Source organism: Peromyscus leucopus, chromosome 7, assembly GCF_004664715.2.
Source record: "Peromyscus leucopus breed LL Stock chromosome 7, UCI_PerLeu_2.1, whole genome shotgun sequence".
Lineage (NCBI taxonomy): Eukaryota > Metazoa > Chordata > Mammalia > Rodentia > Cricetidae > Peromyscus > Peromyscus leucopus.
This window is the reverse complement of record NC_051069.1, coordinates 99,709,531-99,732,889: the sequence shown is the minus strand read 5'-3', so window position 1 is coordinate 99,732,889 and position 23,359 is coordinate 99,709,531. Positions and strand designations below refer to the sequence as shown.

Genomic DNA, 23,359 nt, shown 5'->3' with positions numbered 1-23,359 from the left:
CTAGGCAGGAGAATATAGGCGGGACTCTGAGCAGAAAGAAAAGTCTGGGAAGAAGAAAGGTGGAGTCGCCAGCCAGATGCGGAGGAAGCAGGATGGGTAGGCAGTACAGAGATGAGGTAACAAGCCTCATGAAAGAATGTAGATTAAAAAACATGGGTTAATTTAAGTTGTAAGAACTAGTTAGGAACAAGCTTAAGGTAGGGCTGAGCTTTTATAATTAATAAGAAGTCTCCCTGTCAGTATCGGCTTGTGGGCTGGCAGTCCTGACAAAACAGTACAACTACAACAGAGCGTATACACGACAACTTATTTACACCAAGACAGGGAGGTCCTTCCAAAATGTACTACAAAGCAACGCAAATAAAGCTCCCATGAACAGATATTAGAGAAAAGATCCAAACCTGTCTGGCACTCAAACATTTCTAGAAATGTTTCATTGTCCAGCAAAATATATGGGTACTGAAAACCAAAACATAGTAACCATGCTGGGTAGTGAGCTTTGGTAAACACACTGTGGTACTGAAAAAGGACACAATGGTGGCTGTGTGTAAACACCAGCTGTGGCAGCAGCACTCGGTTTTTTATCTAGCTTGCGATTCTTCTCTTTTGCTAGGTGTGCATGTGACTGGAATCACGCTATACTGACAAAGCTCTCGGGGGTCCTTGCACTCCACTGGCTGGAGTCAGTACATCCTATTACAAACACGCTGGGATACATCCTTCATCTTTAGCCCTCTCCTGTGATGACGGTCAGAGCTTAGCATGAGCCTGAAAGGCAGAATCCACTCTCAAGGAGCTCTGGTACTGCACTGAAGTGTCCTCTCCTGTGAGGGAGATTGACACGGCCAGGCACTTCAGAAGCAGCAGAGTGACTCCACAGCAGGCCATCCTGAGAGAAGGGAGAAGAATGCAGAAAGATGCAAAAGAATAAAGCCACCTACTTTTCCACTGCAATAGCAGCTTCCTCAAATAGCTCCTCTTGGCAGTACATCCTGAGTGCGAGGTCAAACTCCTGAATCTGCTCAAAGCATCGGAAAGCATCTTTGAAGCACTGGCTTCGCTTATAGAAATAGGCAGCGTCTCTTATCTAGAACAGTAAAATTTTACTGTTATTTTAAAGTATTCTAGTTTTTAAGCTTAAAAAACTATTGCATGGATAATAAAAGTAATTATATATCTATTTCTTAGAATCCAGTTAAAACCACTAAAGTATAGATAAAAACTAATTCCTTTTAAAATAAAGTGGGAAAGTTAAGTCCCAATGTCACTTCATATACAAAGATGGAGTCCAGGTGGATTCAATTTAAATACAGGGGCTGGAGAGAAGGCTCAGCAGTTAAGAGCACTTGCTTGTCTTTCAGAGGACCCAGGTTCAAAACCCAGCACCTACATGGCAGCTCACAACCAGTTCTACCTCCAGTCCCAGGGGATCCAATGCCCTCTTCTGGCCTCCTCAGGCACTGCATGCATGCAGTGCACATACATACATGTAGGCAAAACACCCACAGACATCAAAAAAAAAAAATAAAAAGTTTAAAGGTTTAGATACACAAATTATTGAGGAAAAATGTATGGGAATATCTGTGACCTGTAAGTAAAAATGTTTCCAACAAAACATAAAGATACAAATCTTAGGAGAAAAGTTAATGAATTTTATGACTTCAAATCTGTTCAACAGAGATCTTATGAAATAAAGCTAAGAATAAAATTTCAATTTCAAGAGCTGGAATACAGTTCGGTGATGGAGCACTTGCTTAAGATGTGTGTAAGGCCCAGGTTCAATTCCCAGCACTGGAAAAGGAGGAAAAGAAGGAGGAGGAAGAAGAGGCAAGGAAGAAAGCCAATGTCAGCACTGAGAGCAGCACTGTCCAACAGCTCCATGAGAACAAACCTGCCTCACTACTGTGTGATCCAATCTACTGGCCACTAACTAACTGTGTTGAAGAGATTGTTGTATCCTACTGTTATATTGCTTTTTTTTTTTATGTTACTACCGTTACCAGTATGATTATTATAATGAAACCACCGCAGCCACTTCTGCTACTCAGAGCGACCCAGTACGCTACACCAGGTCTCAGCGCCAGCACTTTCAGCCTGAACTTATCCTGACTAGGCAAGATCTACACAGAACCACTCACTGATAGAACGACATGTTCAGACGACAGCTTAACCAAGGGAGGGGGGGAGCCGGCCACGCACTGGACAAGTTTAGAACAACTTAAATATTGCACAGACACCAACTAACTAGCACAGATAGATACAGCAAAGGTGCATTATCCTGCTCGTCATCCCACTTACAAAAGGAAATATTCACCCATAGCCTTTAACCATATTAAGTAACGAAAAGAGACGAAGAAACTGGCAAAGCCTCGAAGACTCATCTTAATTCCTAGAACTAGGATGGTCTCATCATACGCCAAGCGTCTACGACGCGAGCGATCGAACGCCGAATCCACATTCGCAACCTCACTCCTACGCCAACGCCAACGCCACGACCGCCGAACTCTACCCACGCTGCATCCACTCAACATTTCTATCAATCTCAGCCACAACACACTGGTGCCTATACGCCCACACTCTCTCCCGAACAAACCCAACAGATCCGACATATCCTTACCCAACCAGTCTAGGACTCTGCCGCTCCCTCACCGCCCAGCCCCTCTGCCGCACTGGGCGACCCCGTCTATAATAATATATAAAATATATATATAATAAAATATAAATTAGCTACGAACAATCTGTTCCAGGTCTACGCTCTCCTCTCCTCTCTCTCTCTCTGCGCTCGCTGCCAACCTCTTGTCACTCCGGTCCGACGTTAGGGCCGCGGCTGAGATGCGGCCCCAACCGGCCCTCACGCGACAGCCAGTACGCTAGTCGCTTCCCAACAGATACTAGGTCATCTCTAACCGCTGGCCATACAATATCCTTCGTCGGCCGAGCAAGCCATTGCCATGCCTCTATCCTCACGTCTGCCACGACTTCATATCCATAATAGTAGAGAAGTAGAGAGAAAAGAAGCCTTTAACGGCGCCTGTATATTAACTCACTGAGATGACACCTGCCTGCAGATCTACGGGCATCTCACGCGCGCGAGGCGCGCCGCGGGCAGCCGCGCCGCTCTATATGCTGCTCATCTCCGAGGTGTTAGATGTCTCTCTATGTTGCACTACCAGCAGTGCTGTCTCGCTTCGCGTCAAAAAGTCAGTGTGTGAAGAGGAGAGCATATGAGCATCCAAGCGCAACGCACCGGGCCCTCCGCGCTGTCTATCCACCTCACACGCTCTTTCGTCACGTCGCCTTCCGCAGAGAAGAGAAGCGGCGCGCGCGACGGCCCGCGCCTGCGGCGAGTGCGGACTAAAGCCGCGGGCGCTCTAACGCACTCCTACAGCAGCTATCTCTAACGCAGGCGGGGTGCGAGCGCTCAGGCTGCAGTGGCTCGCGACTCTCCTCCACGACAAATTACTAATATATATCACGCACAATCTAGTCCTATCATCTGCGCCACACACTCCCTCCATAACCACCCAATGAATCTCGCGACTTACGAAACGAGCGTATATATATCTATATATCTCACGCCGCATTCTTCGATTCTTACTGAGTCCTAACCTGCGCCTCCCCTCTCCCCGCCTGTCAGGCGCCAATGACGGTTTGTCTTACTAAATTGGCATTGCAAGCCGATGTTCTGCCTCCAGGCGAACCAGTCTCCTAACTTTCTGTCGCCACCCTGCCTACACCACCCTAGTGTCATGAACGATACCGAGCGGAGACGTAGATCGAGCTAAAGCGCAGACCCACACGTCCGTCCCAGCCAGCCGACGAGGGCGGCCGCATCTATGTCCACACACTCCGCCATCGCTACGTGACGCGCTATACAGTGCACAATACACGAGCAGCCGTGTGGAAACACACACTCATGTTTATTCTAGCACACTTTAGGCTGCGCGCCGACACTCTAACTAGTCTATCGCCGAGCTCCATATCAATAATCGACAGAAGAGAGCGCGCTCGCGCGCGCGCGCGCTCGCCCTCGGCGCGAGTGGGTCTACGCGTCGCTCGATCAAGCGCGCGCGTCGCACTCCACGCACGCAAAGCCCGTGTGCGGCGCGAAGTGATGCATGGAGTGGGCTCAAGGACCGCCGCAGCTCCCCCTGGCATTGCCGTCTTCGTGGGCGACCCCCCTCACCGCCTTGGATGGCTTCGTGGCCATCCTGTAATAACTTCTTGTCTTTGGTCGCGCGCCATTCCTATCTGCAGCGTCTCTCTGGAGTTGGAATCTATTTATGATATATCAATGTGTGAGGGACATATCCCACTTTTGAAGTCATGGACTGACTCTCTCTCGCCTCCCAGGACCCTCCCGCCTACGCGGTAGCAGCGGCTCACGCAACGTACGGCGCCGCGAGCGCTTCCCGACGTGATACAGCCTCCTTCATATAGTGTATCTTATCCTATATATATGGCGCTACCGCGCCTGTCGCCCCGCGGAAGTGACCACGCTATGTGCCTGCGACGTGGAATAGGTGTGCTCCTATATACAGAGCTCATACTGACAGCGCGTACGAGTCCAGCTCCTACGTCCCCTCAGCCGAATCACGCCCCGGGGCGCGCCGCACGAGTGGCGCACGCGACTCTCTACTATATCCTCAATCTGCGTATCCCCACGCCACTCCCTCCTCGCTCTACACACTCAGCGCCGCTCTCTCCTCGACCCCAGCTACGATACTGTCGAGCACAGGCGGAGGCCCGCACGCAGAACATAACCATTCGGCTCAGAACCCGTCATTTCTCTCCTCCCCTCTATGCCCCACTGTGGCTCTTGGCGTCGATTTCTATAGAACCCGCCGACCAGGTATGCTCCCACAGACCCTCGTTATACATGGGCAAGCCACGCTCTCACGCATCCAGCGTCGACTGGCACGTATCCACCCCTGGACCTTAGGCAACGGCCCATACGAAACCGACACTATTATTGATCCTCTTACTTCACGTACTGTATCCTAAAAACTGAAATTTAATTTTTATTTAATTTTAATTAATCTTACGTAGCCATATCTGACTAGAAGCTACCATATAAAAATTGGCAGGTCTAGATCATAAAAAGAATTTCTGTCACCACAAAGTAAAGACTTTTTTAAAAACAGAATTTTAAAGACACCAAAGGCTATAAACCACCATTTACACCAGGAGAATGTGAACAGCTGGCATGAAGGTGCTCAGCCTCAGTAACAGAGGCTGAAAATTTAATCCAGTGAGATACATCTACAGGCTTGCGAAAATTAGAATCTGCTAAACATGGCCAAAGACATAGGGAACACAGAATCTTTACACACAACATGGCATGGCCATTCTGGACAGCAAGGCGGCCGTACCTAGTAAAATGAGATAATAGTACTGAAGACCCCAGGGCTGCAGGCCACTTCTAGCAACACATCATAAACGACTCCAGTGGGACTGCTACACCAGTGTTGTGTGGCAGCCAGGCACTAGTGGGCAGCCTGAACTTTCATCACTGGAGAAATGGGGCAGTGATACATACAGAGAACACTCACTCTGGAACGTTAACCATGGTCAGAGACACAGCTTAACACAAGGGAAAAGGTGGGAAAGCCAAGGCACAGAACAAGACAAGTTTAGACAAGCTTAAATCCATGTGTACAGGAAACACCACTATCTAATCTTCAGCAGTACCAGCATGTGAGGCTGAGGAAAGGTTAAAAAGACAAGTGATGCCTGGCTCCTTTCCCATGGCCGGCACTGGGAGGCAAAGGGGGGAAATGATAGTCGATACCTGCATCTTGTAGCCTTATAGGGTTCGAGATGGTAGCACCAAAGATTGAAGGGAAGAGACCAAAGAAACTGGAAAGCCTAGAAACTATCTTAATTCCTAGAATGTAGGATGTCTGCTCCCACTAAAATGTAGTATCCCTATTCTACCCCATCTTCCATATAAGTCACATCCCATAGCAAACATGGAGTCAGGTCTGCAGCATTGGGAGGGACTGATCTCTTTCTCAGACACTGACCTGGGGCCCACAACTCCAACTTCTCAGTAGGTCTCATTTGCTATTCCCCACTCTGACTTCAATATCCAGGGTGTGCCAGGGATCCTAGAAACTATCACGCTGACACATAGACACAGAAACCCATGTTCCAAATAGAGGGTAGGAAACCTGGGTAGAAAATGCAACAATTCAGTCCCATGCTTTCTAACCCAGTTTTTGCAACTGGCAGACTGTTTTAAAATTCTTACTCCACCACAACTGATACACTGACAAGGAATTGCTGGGCTGGGGAGACAGCTCAGTGCTTGCTATATAAGCCCCAAGATCAGAGTTCTGATCACCAGAACTCACTTAAGTGCCTGGTGAGGAGAGTGGCTTTGGAAAGTAAAGACGGAATCCCAGAGCAAACTAGCAAGCAAAACTGGCCATATCAGTGAGTTCTGGGTTTGATTCACTGACCCTGCCTCAATGAGTAAGGTGAAAGAGAGACAGAAGATGATTCCTGACATCAACTTTGGGCACAGGGCAGACAGACAGACACAGACACAGACACAGACACACACAGACACACACACACACACACACACACACACACACACACACACACACACAAATGGAAAAAGAAACAAAGGAACTGCTGAGAAAATGACCACCACTTGGGTACATATCAATGCAATGTACTTATGATCAATTTCTAACTGCTTACTTTCTTCTCCTGTTTTAATCTTGCCACAGACAAGCAGCCACTTGTGGTCACTGCCAGTTTGCTGACCACTGAGAAGCTGTGTTCCAGACTAGAAGTTCTGCCCAACAGAGTTTTGGGTAATGATTCCATTCTGTAACGATGATAATTCACACTGTGGCTAGTGACACTGAGCTTCAAGCTTTTAACTTTACTTCCTTTTAATTAACTTTATATCAAGTAGCTGCACGTGGATGCTGAATTAGACCATAATGATCTAGGTAATTACTGGGAACACAAAAATGTCTTCATGTATACACCAGACTATTCACTCAAGCTGACTCCAGACTGAACATATGGAAAGAGAAAGCAAGAATATCCTAACATCCATCTGGTTTGGGTCTGTGACTTAGCCTCCCGATGGGTGACTTCAGGCCTTAAATATTAACACAGATGCGGATGAACACAAAGATACACACACTCTGTTGAGCAAGTGGAAAAAGGGAGATCACAGATAACAGGGTCAGCTTCTCCTCCCTTCAAGGATTGGAGTCTCTTTCTGCCACAAGCAGAGGCTGAGGGCCCACCTCTCCATTTGCTCAGATGAAGCCCCATTCTTCAAGGAGCACCTTTGGGTTGGAGCCATACCTTTCCCAGCCTCTCACATAACTGGGCAGAGAGCTGGAACTCCTTAGCGTAGCTCAAACACTTAAGAGATAGCTTTGGCTCATTGCACTCCAAGTAAGTTTTAGCCAGTTCCAAGTACTGCAGCTCCTTCTCCCTGGGGGAAGGGGAAAAATCAGCATTGTCAATGAAATATGGCTAGTATATCCAACCTCCTGCTCTCATCAGAGAGCATCTGAACTAATCCTGGGACACTTACTTGGGGCTGACTTTCTTTGATTTCATATTCAGAGCAGTGTGGTGGGCCAGAGCCAACTTCTCCTTCTCAACTGCATCTCCTTTCTGGTAACACTTTGCTGCAACCTGGAATGAGTCAAAGGTTTGATTCCCAGCAAGGTAATGGAGGTAACAGAACAAGAATTAATGCATGCATTATGTTACTATGGACAGAGCCCTGTGTCTGGCCCAGCCCAATCTGACAGGGAAGAGCAGGAAGGTGCAGGTGATTTAAAGTGGGGAATCTCCAAAAACAGAGCCCAGCTGTGGGACCGGCTAACACAACCCAACGGTTTCATTAGGAAATAGCCAGTAGCCATGAAAAAAAGGTGACTACAACATATATATCTATAGGCCACCACAACACCAACTTTGTTTAATCTTCCAACAGCCACGTGCAGAAGGCATACGCCTCCTCACTGTATATAGTAGCAACCTTAGTCAGAGCCATCGAGCAATGAGCCCAAAGTCACCCAGCAGCTTTTCTGGGCTTTGACATAGTTGCTAACTATAGTGGTAGCCTGTGTGCTGGTGGACAGCAGTCTAGACGTGGTGGAGTAGAAATGCAATAGAGATGGCATCAGAGCACGCTCAGATCCTTGGAGCATGCAGATCTGTGTTAACAAACCTCTGACTATGAGGTGTGCAAAGGAGTGTCAAAGGGTCTCCAAGCATAACCCAAATCCTGGCCAGCAGAAAGCTGCTCTTCTGAAACAGGAGGTCTTGCATTGTCTCACAGTACGAGCTACAGAAGCAGTAGGCTCGCACTGCTCCGGCATTAGCTCTCAATGTTGGGATGGGAGGCACTGAGTGGTACTTTTTGGTGAATCAGAGACAACAACCTCTCCCACTCATGCTCTTTGCTCCCATCATCCCAGCCCCATGGGCCTGGAACCATGCCACCCTCCTTCCCAGGTGGGGCCTTTGCATGCATTGTTCTAGCTGAAGTGCTCCCCCTTCCTTTCTCTGCCTAGTTCACTTCATTTAGTCTACAAATCTCAGCTCAAGACCCCCTTTCTCAAAGAAGGCTTCCCTGACCAGGACAGGTGGCTCTGGGGACAGCTGGCTCTCATCTGTGACACCTGCAACCACTGAACTGTGCCCTTGTCTATGTACCACTGTTGCTCACCATCATATTTTTAGGATCTAAATATAATGTCTGGCCCATAGTTCAACAAGTATTTGTTGGATGAATGATCTTGCATGGTTGTTCTGACACATTCATTGACATGCAGCCAAAAACTCAATAAGCCACCTGAGTCCTGAAGTCCTTTAGCGGGGGTCAAAATAAAGTCAGGCGAGGAGAAGGCTTTTTATAACATTCTCATCTGTGCCGGCTCCCCTAAAAAAATTTTAGATTCAAACATTCAAAAGGTATTTTTAAAGGGATAAATAATTGGAAACCCATGGACAACACATATGGGCAACATCAAGGATGTTCTGAAAGGAATGAAGGGTAAGACTTCATATTATAACTCTCCAGTCTCGTGCCCACACCTGCTGCTGCCCATCCTGCCTTGCCATTCCCTCCCTGCTGCCTCCCTCCACCCTGCCAAAAAATATTTTGGTTTTACAATAGCCAAATGTTCAGTGCTTCTTTCCAATTATAACAAGGATCAATAGTGAATAAAAGTTTGGAGCTCTATCAGTTTCTACAGCTAAACAGTACATAGTTTGAAAATGACTTTCCATACATACCAGGTCTATAATAGCATGGTTTTTTTCTTCACCTCATCGCTAGAGATCAAAAGGGGCCGCAGCCCTCATACCTCTGACCTCTGCCACACTCCTATGAATACACCTTTGCTGCTTCTACCTCTCATGAGTCTGTCTGTCTCCCTGTCCTTTAATGTGGGCTGTGACTTATCCAGCCAAGGGAACTCAGCAGAAGTGCTACAGGGTTAATTCTGAGACCAGGCCTCCAGGACTGACATATTTCTTTGAACCCTGGCATCATATGTACTAGCCCAAAGTGACCTGCTAGAGGATCAGAGACAAGTTTTCCAAGAATCCTAGAGACCCCACACCCACTCCCCATTACCAGAGCCAGTAACCAGCCAATCACCAGAAACAGAACACCACAACTGAATGGCAGCTAAGTGTCAACACACGATGCCCCTAGGTGAGTCCAGAAGCTATTTAACTGCCAGCCCACAGAACTGGGAGGGGCACAAATGGCTTGTGATAAGTTACTAAGTTTGGGCAGGAGTATTTGTTATGCAGCAACAGGTGGCTGAGAAACCCAGATAGGAGTTTTCTGTGCTTGTAAACTACTTCCCCTGCCACAGCAAACATAACTCTTCTAGGAATTGAGGCTAAGGAAACTTGAAGAGCTCTGTCTCTTGTCTACACTTCATGGCAGCTTTAATCAGTTCTGACCTACAGCTCTAGGGTCTTCACCACTGCCTAATTCCTTCACTCAGGCCTATCTCTACAGACTCCAATAAGAAGGGTTGCTAGAGGAACACACTGAGCCCCACAGTCTATTTAGACATGGAGGGGAAACTGCAGGCATCTTTCTGGGACACTTGAGAAGCTGGACCCCATACATGTGGTACAGAAGGAAAGAATGCCATCTGCCAAACCCAGCGCAGCTGCTTTCAGCTGGAGTCATGGGTACCCGGTCACCCAGGTGCCCAGGCAGTCAGCTCCAGGAGGTGTGAGTTTCCTGAGTTCAGCCTGTGGTAGTAGATACTGTTGCTACCCACAGCATTCTCCTTCCTTTCTTGCCAGATCAAAAAATCTAGTCTACCTGCAGGGCTGAAGCTGCCAGGCAGGATATACTCCCGGATGACTCTGCAGAGAAGAGGTGCATATGACCTAGTACTGACCAGGAGAAGTATGGGCAAGTCCACCGGGGACTTTGGATCTAAAGGGAGATCCTAAAGAAGCAAGTGTCTGCTCTCCTTCCTGCGTGGGATGCTGCTGAGTGGGGTGCCCAGGATCACTGAAGCAGCCCTTGTGCAGCTACAGAGGGGAGCATTTCTAACAAGCTGCTGCTGACAAGAAGAGAGAAAGTTTTGTTGAGCTGCAAAAATCAATCATGACAGGGGACAGGCCATGACACTATCTACCTATCGGTATGAGCTGGCACTTTGCTGAAATGAAGGATTGCCATGTCTGCACTGACTGGGAGGGAACCAGGCAGAGGGCTCTACTGTCAGGATAGACTCAGAAGTGGCACAATCACTGCCATCCTCACTATGTCCTAGTCACCAGTGTGACAGTGGGAAACCTTCCCATGAGATCTGCCAAAGCCAGCAGTCACAGGCATCCCTCACCCTTGGCTTCTGGCCCCAGCTCCTTACCTTCCAGCACTGGTGCTTGGCATAATAGTCTCCTTGTGTGATCCACTCACCAGGAGTTGAGGTCTTAACAAACATGCTATCGTCAAAGTCTAAAATGAAAGTGGAAAGTCAGTTTGTTTCTCTAGGCAGTAAACATCAACTTATATCTGTTTGGTGCCCCCCCCCAATTCATTTATTGAATTCTTTTTTTTTTTTTTTTTTTTTTTTTTTTTTTTTTTTTTTTGGTTTTTCGAGACAGGGTTTCTCTGTGTAGCTTTGCGCCTTTCCTGGGACTCACTTGGTAGCCCAGGCTGGCCTCGAACTCACAGAGATCCGCCTGGCTCTGCCTCCCCAGTGCTGGGATTAAAGGCGTGCGCCACCACCGCCTGGCTCATTTATTGAATTCTTAATCTCTACTACTTCAAAATAGGGTTTTATTTGTAGACAAGAGCTATACAATGAAGTTTTTAGGGTGGGCCTTAATCCAGTCTCACGGTGTCCTCGTAAGAGATCTGGATACATACACCATACACACACACCACAGTTGTACCACATAAAGGAAAGACCATGTGAGGACACAGTGAGAAGGTGTTCTTCATCTGGAAGCCCAAGAGAGGCCTCAGAAGTAACTAACCCAGCCTACTCCTTGATCTTGGACTTCTAGCTACTAGAAATGGGAGAAAATCACTTTTGTTGCTATATTGCAGGCAAATGCACTGTGTTGACCTTCTAGACTTCATCAAGATGTATTTTAGCACCAAGACAGGTTGGTGTAGGTTTCAGAAGGAGGAGGTGGAAGTGAGAAACAGACATAATTTGCTTTTTAAATTCTGGTCTACTTTCCTTGTCTGTAGCTATGAACTAGAAGACACATAGCAATTATTAATTCCTCATTGGAAATAAAAAGCCAACTAGTTGTTAGCAAGCTCCCAGAATTCAACAAGGAACAAGGTAACAGGAGTTTACAAAATACATGCTATTCAGCTTCTGATGGTGTTGCATCTCAATAAACCCCACAGTAAACTGGAAATATCATAATTCAAAAGAGCTTTAAAAACAACTAACCTACCAAACGTCATGGCTTAACAATCCAGCACACTGTGGTTGCTAACTGTACCCACTTATTATCAGCTGAGGAAAAGGTGAAAATTCAAAATATGGTTTCTACTGAAGTGTATCAATTCTATAGCACTGTGAAGTTGAAAAATTCTAAGCTAAACAAAACCCATTTTTTGTGCTTCCAACTGCAGACATTGTCCTCATCAGAGCAGACAATCTAATACATTGCTGTTGGTGGCACACACTACTGTAGCCATTTACAGTCTGCCCTTTCTGTTCCACACCAGCCTCCCTCTAACTATTCCAGTCCTCCCACCCATGGCCCTCAGTACATCACCAGCAACAAGCAGCAATGCACAGCTCATGAAGGACCAGAGATACAGTGAACACCAAGACAATGTCAGCAAGCCAGATCAAAGCTCAAGGGACCAGAGATGCCTAGACTAACGAGTAGCAACTACAGAAGCAAGGCAACCGTGTTCAGAAGGAGCAAAACCCAGACAGAGCTTCACAGCCTGCTCCCTCCCTGCTTTCCTTCCAGGGTCTTCTGAAGCACAGTGCAGCAATGACTGCAGCCTTGAGTGTGGACTCCATGTTCTCCAGGTGGGAGTATATTCCCACAGCCAAACCCCATCCTACAGCTGAAGAGGACAAGGTGAGCATGCTAAAGCAGCCCAAAGTGTATCATCACCACACTCACCTCACATTCCCTGGACTGGAGAGACAGACGGTCTAGAAGAGTTTCCTGTGTTCAACTACAGCTTGTGGTTAAGCCTGCCCTTGCTCTTGTGCTCCTACTGCTACCGTGACACAGAAGGAACTGTCATTCTTGAACATTTTAACTTTGCAAGTAAAAACTACTCATCTTAATCTCTTCCAGTGGGTATTAAAGTATATTTGGTGATTAAAAGGAATATGAGTGAGCAGGGCAGTGGTGACACCCGCCTTTAATCCCAGCACTCAGGAGGCAGAGGCAGGCAGATCTCTGAGTTCAAGGCCAGCCTGGTCTCATTCCAAGACATCCAGGGCTACATAGAGAAACCCTGTCTTGAAAAACCAAAACAGAAAAAAAAAGATAAATTGAAAATTATATACTAGGCCAACCCATTCCTTTTCTTTTTAGTGAGGGAAAAGGGTCCATGAAGAGGAAGTTGGGCCTAAACAAGGTCATGTGACTACTCAGATGGCAAGGTCCTTGAAAAGATGAATTTTTAATTTTAAGCCTTCAACTTTTCTCACATAGCACAACAATTGGACCCTAGGAAAAGAACATTGGATCCTGGTCCCCACTTGAGCTATGAGCAATAACCAGAAATAGCCAGGCAAGCAGCAAGCCTCTCTACATTAGGTAAGCTCTGATGAGTAGATAACCCTCAAGAAATTAACCACAGTCTAGAGGAACCAACTCATTGACTAGTTCTCAAGAAAAAAGGTAGTTTTATTCTCCATAGAGGGAAGGTTGTTCTTCTTCATGGTTCTGTTACTTAGAGAGCTTCATTTTTTAATTAGCTAATCTTTGTAAATTATAATAACAACAATATATGATCATTTTTAAACTCTTCTAATACTGCAGAGTATCTAAAGGAGAAGGAAATGATGTACACATCTACTCAACAAACACATATCCACAAGGCCTATACAAAGGGAAGCATTGTAAAGTCTGCTTCAGAAGTAGCAGCTGTGCAAATGTGCATTTATGCATTTTCTTTATCCAGACCCGCTCACCATGGGGCCTTTTGTTACTCATAACCAGAAGTTGAATAGATATAAATGATGACTCCCTTGCGTTCTGAAATTCTTGGTCCTTGTGCTGTGACATTCAGAAGCCAGAGAGTCAGACTGTCCGATCAATCTCACTGTGATGGTTTGAATGAGAATGACCCCTATTGGCACATGTTTGAATGCTTGATCCCCAGTTAGTGGAACTGTTTGGGAAGGATTGGGAGGTGTGGCCTTGTTGGAAGAGGTATAGGGATGGGCCTTGAAGTTTTCAAAAGCCCATGCCAGGCCCAGTGTCTCTCTCTGCCTGCTGCCCGCTACTTACAGATCAGGATGTAAAGCTCTTAGGTACTACTCCACACCATGCCTGTCTTCTTCCTACCATAATGATCACCAACTATTCCTCTAAAACTGTAAGAAAGCCCCTAATTCAATGCTTTCTAAGAGTTCCCTTGGTCATAGCATCTTTCTTCATAGCAATAGAACAGTAACAAGACACTCAATAACCTAATCCTTAATGTGCCAGTGTGCAAAATGAGTTTGGTTTGACAGTTACAGGCACACAAACAGATTTCATATGCATATTTACATACATATGTACATGCAAATGTTCTATTCTGCTATATGCTAATGTACATACAGTTTTTATATTTGTACTAACATAAAGTTCTTTAAAATTGGATCATTCTATACAGTTTGTATTTTGCTTGTTTTTATGTATCACATTTTGAATATCTTTTCATATCAATAAGTAGAAATCCATCTTAGTCTTTTTAATAATTGCATGATATTTTAGCCTTTTCCATGCTGAATACTTGGACTACTTCCATTTTCTTATTATTACAAATAGGGCTATGTGATCTTCATTTTGATAGGCAATTTCAATCAAGCTGCCCACAAGCTTATAGTAACTTGTATTATAACACTGTGACCTAGTTCCTGCAGCCCTTACCCAAAACACTCACTTTTAAAGGACAAATAACAAAACTTCCCTAAAGTAGCAAAGTGTCCCCAAATGTGCAACACTCTTTCCAGACACCTTAACATAAAAAAGTTAAAATGTTTTTTCTGAGAAAATCATGGAGAAGTTGCTATTAACCAAAACAGAACTCTATACCCAAGACCAGAAGCATAAATCAGTGGTAGAGCATTCAGCCTCACATGCATAACGGCCTGGGTTTAATCTTCAGCATTATAAAACACAAAACAACAAAAACTGCCCTTTCTACATGACAATCAGAACAGTAGAGAGACACATCTCTCCTCCGACAGCAAGAATATTTTAATGAGTTCTTACCTATATCTTAATGAGATCTTACCTTTATTTTCATCTGTCTTTACAACTTGGACAAAATCTCTCCGAATGAAATATTTGAAAGCAGGAGCCCGTTTCTCTAGGTTTTCATCAAAGATCCAAAGGTTGACCCGAGCCCGTGTGATGGCGGTGTACAGCTGTTTCAGCTCTCCATTGAGAAGCTAACAATAAGATTTAGGACACAGATGATGAGTCTTGTGTCAAGTGACAATGTGAATATGGTTTAAGGAGCTTACGCTGACCTTAGAAAAATATAAAAAACTATGCCAAGTTTTAATTTAACTTTATTTATTATTTGTATGTATAGGATATGGGCATTGTGAGCACATGTTACAAGTCACAAGACAACTCTGTGGAGTAAGTTCTCTCCTTCTCCTTATACGTAGGTTCGAGGAACTGAACTCAGCTTTGCCTGGCAAGCATTTTGCCCACTGAGCCATCTCATTGCCCACAAAAAAAAAGAAAAAGAAAGGTTTTAGAGACTACAAAGTTTGTTCTGCAATTAACATCACTAGCTGCTTTTGCAGAGAACTGAATCCCATTTCCTGTCATGAAAGTTCCCAGCCGGTAACTCATAAATGACAGTAACTCCAGCTCCAGTGAATCCAACATCCTCTACCAGCTTCCCCAGTAACCCAAACATACAAACATACATACATAAGTAATAAAATAAACCTTTTTTAAAAATTAAGTTTTAAAGAATTATTGCAAACCTTTGAGAAGGACACCAGGACCTCACAAATGCTTTGACTTGCTTTTTCTTTAAGTTGTGTGTGTGTATGTGTGACTTGCTTTTTTTTTTTTTTTTAATTTTTAATTTTGTTTATTCATGTGAAGGACTGTATCTGCACGGTTCAAATTTCAAGATAAGAGGGGCTGGGGAGATGGCTCAGTGGACAGGAGCACTTGCTGCTCCTGCAGAGGTCTAGGTTTGGTTCTCATAAACATTGGGTGGCACACCTGAACTCCAGTGACTCTCCTGGGCTCCACAGGCACCTGCACCCATGTGATGCACACATATATACACTTAGGTACAAACAAACATGTAAAATCAAATAAATCTTAAAAAATTATGAAAGCAAAGGGTATATAGTTGACTCTCCATATCTACGGGCGCAGCATCTGTGGATCCAACCTGTCATAGACAGAAAAGTACATTCCAAATTGTGTCTTTATTGAACATCTCCAGACATTTTTCTTGTCATTATTTCCTAAACAACAATATAACAACCATTTACAGAGCATTTAGTGAAATGAAAGTTCCCAGCCGGTAACTCATGGATGACAGTAACTCCAGCTCCAGTGAATCCAACATCCTCTACCAGCTTCCCCAGTAACCCAAACATACAAACATACATACATAAGTAATAAAATAAACCTTTTTTAAAAATTAAGTTTTAAAGAATTATTGCAAACCTTTGAGAAGGACACCAGGACCTCACAAATGCTTTGACTTGCTTTTTCTTTAAGTTGTGTGTGTGTGTGTGTGTGTGTGTGTGTGTGTGTGTGTGACTTGCTTTTTAAAATTAAGACAGTCATGCCTTGTATGGCAACTATCATTGTTACTTAACTACTTCAGACACATTCTGTGATTTTATCAACTTTTCTGAATAAAGTTTAGTTCTGGAGGAGATGGAAGGCCCTTCCACCTCCATCAGGTCCAGTGATCTGTAGAGAGGGAAGGGGCAGACAGACTGCCTTTCCTTTCCCATCCCACTGTCAATGTAATAGTAGGATGGCCAGGTGCAAGGCTCCATTTTTCAGCTCATCTTCTCTCCAAGTCTTATTTGCAGGTTCCATATTAAATCAGTGTGTGGATAAATTGCAGATATTCACCTTGTACATTTCTGGGTTCACCATAAGGGACCGAGCCTGAGAGGAGCTTGATTTCTCCAGGGGAACTTCAACCAATGGCCAGTTTTCTTCTCTGGAGTCAGATGATGGTATGAATGAGGAAATGATCTTCCATTCCTTGTAAGCCTGAACAACAACAACAAGTTGAAGAACAACAGCATTTGCTTATGAAGTGCCTCCCAAGCTTCTTAGAAAACTGAGCCCCAACCACAGGTGTGGAGCCTTCAACACAAGCCATATAGGGATACATCCCATGGCCTCAGAATAGATGGGAGGAAGTGAGGCTGCACAGGCAGGAGTCAGAGAAGCCACCATGAAAATACACCAACACTTGGGTAAATGACTGAGAAGCCAGACAGAGGAACCCTCCATGGGCAAGAATGCTAAGGGCCCAGGGTGTTACAGTAATTCAAAGAATGTCAGCAAGTAGTAAGGACAGAGGGAGCCTTACTCCTTCTCACAATGTGGTTAAGAAATACCACATAGGGACAACATTTAGACACAGGTGGCAGAATTATCTAAATTAATCAACCAATGAATGGAGAAAAAGCAGATGCTGCATGTGACATGGCATAAGGTAGACAAGGCATATTAAAAACTAATTTTTCTACTTACTATCTGACCTTCGACACAATGTTCTTAAAATAGTGGATAACAGAACAACTCCATTTGTTGGTAAAGAAAAGGAGATGATGTTGAGGGCATAGTACTTGCTTTTAATTCATTCTTTCTTTTACCCAAACCTCCAAAGCTAAGGTGGTTATATGACTAGGGGATGGTAAGTTTTCCTCTAAAGAAGTGGTTCTCAACCTGTAGGTTGTGAAACCCTTGGAGGGGGGGTCAAATGACCTTTTCACAGGGGTTGCCTAAGACCATCTAAAAACAGATATTTACATTATGATTCATAACAGTAGCAAAATTACATTATGAAATAATGTAATTCGTTATGAAATAATGAAATTTTATGGTTGGGGGTCAGCACAACACGAGGAACTGTGTTAAAAGGTCACAGCATTAGGAAGGTTGAGAACCACTGCAAAGGGCCATACTTGCATGTAACATGGTCTTTCATTGGTCAACCTGCCACAGTGCTTAAGTAACCACAGACAACATGTGAATGAATGGACATGCTGTATTCCAATAAAGATATTGGTCAATGCTAATCTGAGTTTCACATAATTTCCATGTGCCATGAGATATTATTCTTTGAGTTTTTTCTAACCATTCAAAACCACAAAATCCATTTTTAATATGAAGATATGAGAAATAGCCAGTGGACTGGAATTGGTCAGCAGGCTTCAGAATTGGTTTCTGACCCCAGCAAGGCTGAATTGCCCAGTACATGTGGTACTTAAAATGCAAAATTCCAAGGAGTCTCAAATTCCACAATTCTCTGTGTCCTCTAAATGCAGCCACTTTATTCTCCTGGCCTTTCATTTTTGTAAAGCGGTGCCAACTGGACACCTTTGTGATGTTCAAGGATGCCCAAAGCACAGAGTGAATAGAGCTGATAGATGCTTGCTTTAGGTTATTCTGCTTAACTACATGATTAAACTAAGTTAAATGCCTAAAACACTGTCTACTAAACAGGGCTGGTTGTTTTACTATTAAAATCAATTATGGGATTCATTACTATACTTCAAAAAATGAAGTCAACCATAGGTGAAGTCATCTGAATAGCTGAAAGGTTTAGAAAAACTCTTTAGGACATACTCATGACATCCTCTTTGCAAAGCTACTTAGCAAGCAGGGTCAAGGAAAGCAGGTAAAAATGCTGGCATTCAAGAGGACCCTCCTGGCAGGCAAAGAGGCAAAATGGCTGCCAAAGGGGCCAGGGAAGCGCCATATATGTTCAACTGCTGGGAGAGAAGCAAACCTGCTCAGATGGTTTGTGGCTGCCTATTTCTAGGAAGCAAACCTTTTTTATTTTCAAGATGGAGACAGGAAGGTGCATGTGTGTTCATAGCAAAAATAACAGGCCTGCAGCACTTGGGGCAATGAAAAGAGCTGCTTCTTCCAAGAAAAGGCCTGGATTCCACTAGCAAGTCTCCCACAAAATTCGTGGCTCAAGGTCTCTCCATCCCTCTCACATGTGAGTGTGAAAGAAAGAATGCCCTCAAAAATAGTGTAAATAGCAATCACCCTTCTAAATTCCCAAGGAAGATAGTGTAGGGCTGTCTGAGAGAGTAACTTCTCCCCTAAGGTGAGGGTCTGGCAGTGACCACCCCTTGTTGCCTCCATACTCCGAAGACAACCTGGGATTGTGTGGTTGATCAGCAAAATCAGCCTACAGAGAAGAACTACAGACAGTGCCCACCCATGTCCATGCACATCCAGGCCCAAACCCCCACCCAGGCCCAAATGCTAGATGTTCCAAAGCAGTGCCTGCCTGGGACACTAAGAGGGACAAAGACAGACGGTCTCCACTGTCCCCCATGTCAAACACTGATCACTGTTCAGCAACCTTCACCCAGCCACCTCGAAAGAAACCTGAATTCCAGACCATGGAATTGGGGGGGGGGGGGTTTGATCTGCCTTCCCTCGCCTCTTTTTTTTTTTTTAATGCATTTCCTCTCCCTGTAGCATTTTTATGGTCTAGAGATTGTAAAGGATAAATTGGGGGCATACTTTGCACTAGGGAATGCACAATTGCATTACACCAGGAAACATTGTATCAAAATCTCACTAGAGGTCTCATTATGTACACAGAATAAAGCAAATGCTACCAAAAGATTCGGTTTAGGTGTTTGTGCTTTTGTATTTCTGAATTTCACAGAATTCTCAGTCGGCAGCAGGAGGACAGAGAGAAGCCTGTGACATTCCCAGGAGCAGGTGAAAAGAGTAACTTTTTTTGTAAAGCAAAGCTCCCCCACATAGATCCTTAAATCTTTGACCTTTGACTTTACCACTGGCATGTGCATACAAATGGCACTTAATAAAGGACAGGAATAACAAATTCTTACCCCTTTCTCTTTCAGGAGAGCCTCAGTCCAACCATGACCAGTGGATGTGTTATTAGGAAAAAAAAGTTAGACCTCAGAGATGAACAATGGTAGCAGGGTTAATGAGCATGCATCTGCTTTTCTTAACAAGCCTCCCAGGAAGGGGTGGACATAAGAAATGGCATGATAGAGCTATTCATTGTGGAAGGTTCTAGAAGCCAATTCACATGTGGAAAGGAAGGGAGGACAAACAAAAAGTATTTGGAGCTCAAAGCATTTGGGTATTCTTCAGATTCTGCTATGAATATTATAACTTTGGACAACTTACTTAACCCAGTAACTTTTGGCTTTACCTACCGAACAAAGGCCATAAAAATACTCAGGCCCTCAGAGCACTGGCCGAATGAGACACTGCATTCAAAAAGGTCTTTATAAACTGTGAAGCACCTGTTGCAGTACCAGACATAAATATTGTTAAATCAAATATGACATTTAAGAATGATCAGAAAAATTTAAGGAAAGATTCTATTTCAAGGGTCAGATCAGAAATAGATTTTAAGGAATCATAGTTAAAGGTGCTCTGATTTAGGTGTAAAATAGCCTCTCCAAGTATGTAACAGAAAGTCTGCAACAGGGACCAGAACACAGCCAGCTATAGCACAAGGAAGACCCATAGCAGCCAGCCTGAGTCCCCACCAAAAGACAGTGTTAGTGAAAGGAAGCCAGTGGCTAGACGCCACAGGCAATGGTCTTGACTTAGTGGTTCTCCAACAGTAATTTGGAGACTTAAAAAACAAAACACAACACATGGCAAGGACCCAGGAACTACATTAAGGCAGTGGCTGACAGAGAAGTCACTGGGGGTCAATCCAGGGACTCTGGCTACTGTGGTCTACATGTGTGAAGCTGTGATAGTGAAGCATGCCAAAGGGAGCTAGAGACAGGGTATCTGTTTGTGTCACCCACATTACCTGATCCAGCAGACTGGAACCAAGCCTCACTGTCTTCCTGGAGTTGTTTTTCTATCCACTGATTTTGCCCAGTTCTGTCCTCACAGAGTGGACATTCCTAACCTTGCCTTCATGTATGGCTCTCCTTAGAACTTGCTCCTACTTAGGCATGCATCCCTGGGAGCCAATGATAACAGCAGCTACAGAAAACTGGTCCCTGAGTTCTGGCCATTCAGAAGACACAAATACAAGAGAGCCAGGGATGTGTAGAGGGAAAAGTAGCCCATGACACACTGTGGAACAACCCACAGCTATTCTCAACCCCCCATTAACTCAGAAACCCCCACACTGAATACAAGATGCTCTACAACACACACAGGCACCTGTGACAAACTCTCAACCTTAGCTCCAAACTGTCTTCCACAGATCAGAAGTTCCGCTCAGGCACAGACCTGGACTGTGTGGAGAGAATTCCATGTGACATACCTCAGAATCAGTAAAAAAGTTGTAAAGGAGGACATCATCAAATTCCAATCCTTTTGCCTCATAAACAGTTAGCACAAGTGCTAACCCCAGCTCTTCTGGAATTTTCTCCTTTGCCGTTTCATTGGCGACAAGAATCACCTAAAGTAAAATAAACCCAAACAATATGAGAGTCTATAAAGACAAATAAAGGAAAGTGTCATCTGTTTCCCTAGGAAATGAGTAGTGGTTTTAGAGAGAAATGGCCAGGGTGGACATGGTCAGCAAGGACTGGAAATATAGCCCCAGTCAATGGCCTTTCTCAAGCACTCACCCATCCTGGATCAAGAGCTACTGGATTCCTGAGCAATAATTCAGCTGCGGTTTCTTCTTCTTCATGACTGAAACTTCAAACTGACTTATTTCAGAACATACAATCCCAACAAGCTTACCTGGTGGGCACCAAATTCAATGGGCTGGGTTTTTCTTTTGTTTCCTCGCAGCAAAATTGCCAAGTCGCTTACACTGCAAGAGTCCAAGAGAGTTGGCTTGGGACCATCAAAAAGTCCAGAATCTCTTGGAAGGCGATCAAAGGATTCTGGGAAGTAGAACTGAAGTAGGTCCACCACTCCAGATGCAAGATTGAGGATTCCTAGGATGAAGGAGAAAGCATCTGTCAGACACTACATAGCATGGCTGAGTTTTTTTGGTTATTTATTTCGTTTTCCTTTTCACAAATGAGGCAGTATACATCACTGACCCAGCAGAATACTTCATTTCAAGCTTATATTTAGTTCCCACTTGGGTAACAATGTGGCCCCAGACCATCTCACTCTGAGTGTAGTGGACAAGGTAGAAATGTGCTGCTGTACTGAGATCGCCACTTCTGATGACAATCGAAAGATCACTGCCTAAAGAACTCAAGGAAGACAAGTCTCTACAACTACAGATACTGGAATGTCCATATGAATATGGTAAGAATATAGTAAGAAACCAAGAATCCCTGTCTCCTCTCATTGGTCCCCACAGCACTGGAAGAAATATTACCATGGTAACAGCATCAGTAATTGTTAGCTGGAGACAACCAAAACCTTTATCATCCTTTTACTGCTGAAATAGTACCGCATAAAGAAAAATTATCAGAGCCAAAGAATATACTTTGCAAAAAGCTTTTTTCCACCAGGTCTCATTTCTTATCTACACTCTGAAGCAATACTGACTAAAGCCTGAGAGACAATAGTCACTCTCATGAAAATCACTCCATGGAATCCTTACAAGAACCCAATGGGGCAGATGAAACGATGGAGATATTACTAATGGACTCTATCATCTTAGAAATAACTGAACTCCTCTAAGTGATGGGATCTTAATACCTATCTTTCTGGGTCTCTCTAGTTCCCTTAGGATCCATATGTCATTTGCCTAACACCAAATAGATTACAATGATCAAGGCAGAACACGATGAAATTCCATGTGTTATCACAATTATTATCAAATAGTAAGAAGAAAATGTATTATTTAATTCTTTAATTATTACAAATTCCCAATATAGAGCATTCATGAACATAATTAGTAACTGCTGTTCCTAAGAAAATCTGTTGCCAACTGTGATTCCCTTTCATTAAGATCTAGCAAGGGCCAAAGCTTTGCACTAATGGGGGCATAAAAAGGGCACAAAAATACCATGGTGAACAACTGGAATTCACTTAAATATCATCCAGGAAACTAGCTAGGTAAGTAATTTTTGCTATCACCATATATAAGGAATACAGGCCAACCATAAAATGGAAATACACACATGCATGCTATGCTTGGATATAACTTGGGTAAACCTTGAAATACTAAGTAACATAAACCATACAAAATAGCCACATACTATATCCTTCTACTCACATGAGACATCCATAATAGGCAACTCCATGGAAACAGAAAGATGAGCTGTTGCCAGGGAGTAAAAAGAAGAGAGCAATGAGGGATGGCTGCCTCAATAAATAAGTTAGAGAAGGATCAAAAGTGACTTCTAACTTCAGCCTTGGGCCTCTATACACACATGCATGTACACCTATCTGCACACCCACACGTGTGTACCAATACACTTATGGACACGGACACACACACGCGTGCACATGCACACACACACAGACACACACACACACACACACACACACACACACACACACACCA

At 44.3% G+C, this 23,359-nt stretch overlaps 1 protein-coding gene across 2 annotated transcripts in view; it reads right to left on the bottom strand.

The window, feature by feature from the left end:
- Trank1 (tetratricopeptide repeat and ankyrin repeat containing 1) overlaps positions 1-23,359 on the bottom strand; it is a 90,957-nt gene that overhangs the window by 6,372 nt on the left and 61,226 nt on the right. For both annotated transcript variants that reach the window (XM_028860047.2, XM_028860048.2), the window contains exons 12-19: positions 21,628-21,827; positions 21,200-21,337; positions 16,804-16,947; positions 14,972-15,128; positions 10,896-10,984; positions 7,571-7,674; positions 7,336-7,468; positions 942-1,087 (exon numbers count right to left, since the gene is read on the bottom strand). In XM_028860047.2, the coding sequence (XP_028715880.1) occupies positions 942-1,087; positions 7,336-7,468; positions 7,571-7,674; positions 10,896-10,984; positions 14,972-15,128; positions 16,804-16,947; positions 21,200-21,337; positions 21,628-21,827 (1,111 nt within the window). The remainder of the gene's footprint in view (positions 1-941; positions 1,088-7,335; positions 7,469-7,570; positions 7,675-10,895; positions 10,985-14,971; positions 15,129-16,803; positions 16,948-21,199; positions 21,338-21,627; positions 21,828-23,359) is intronic.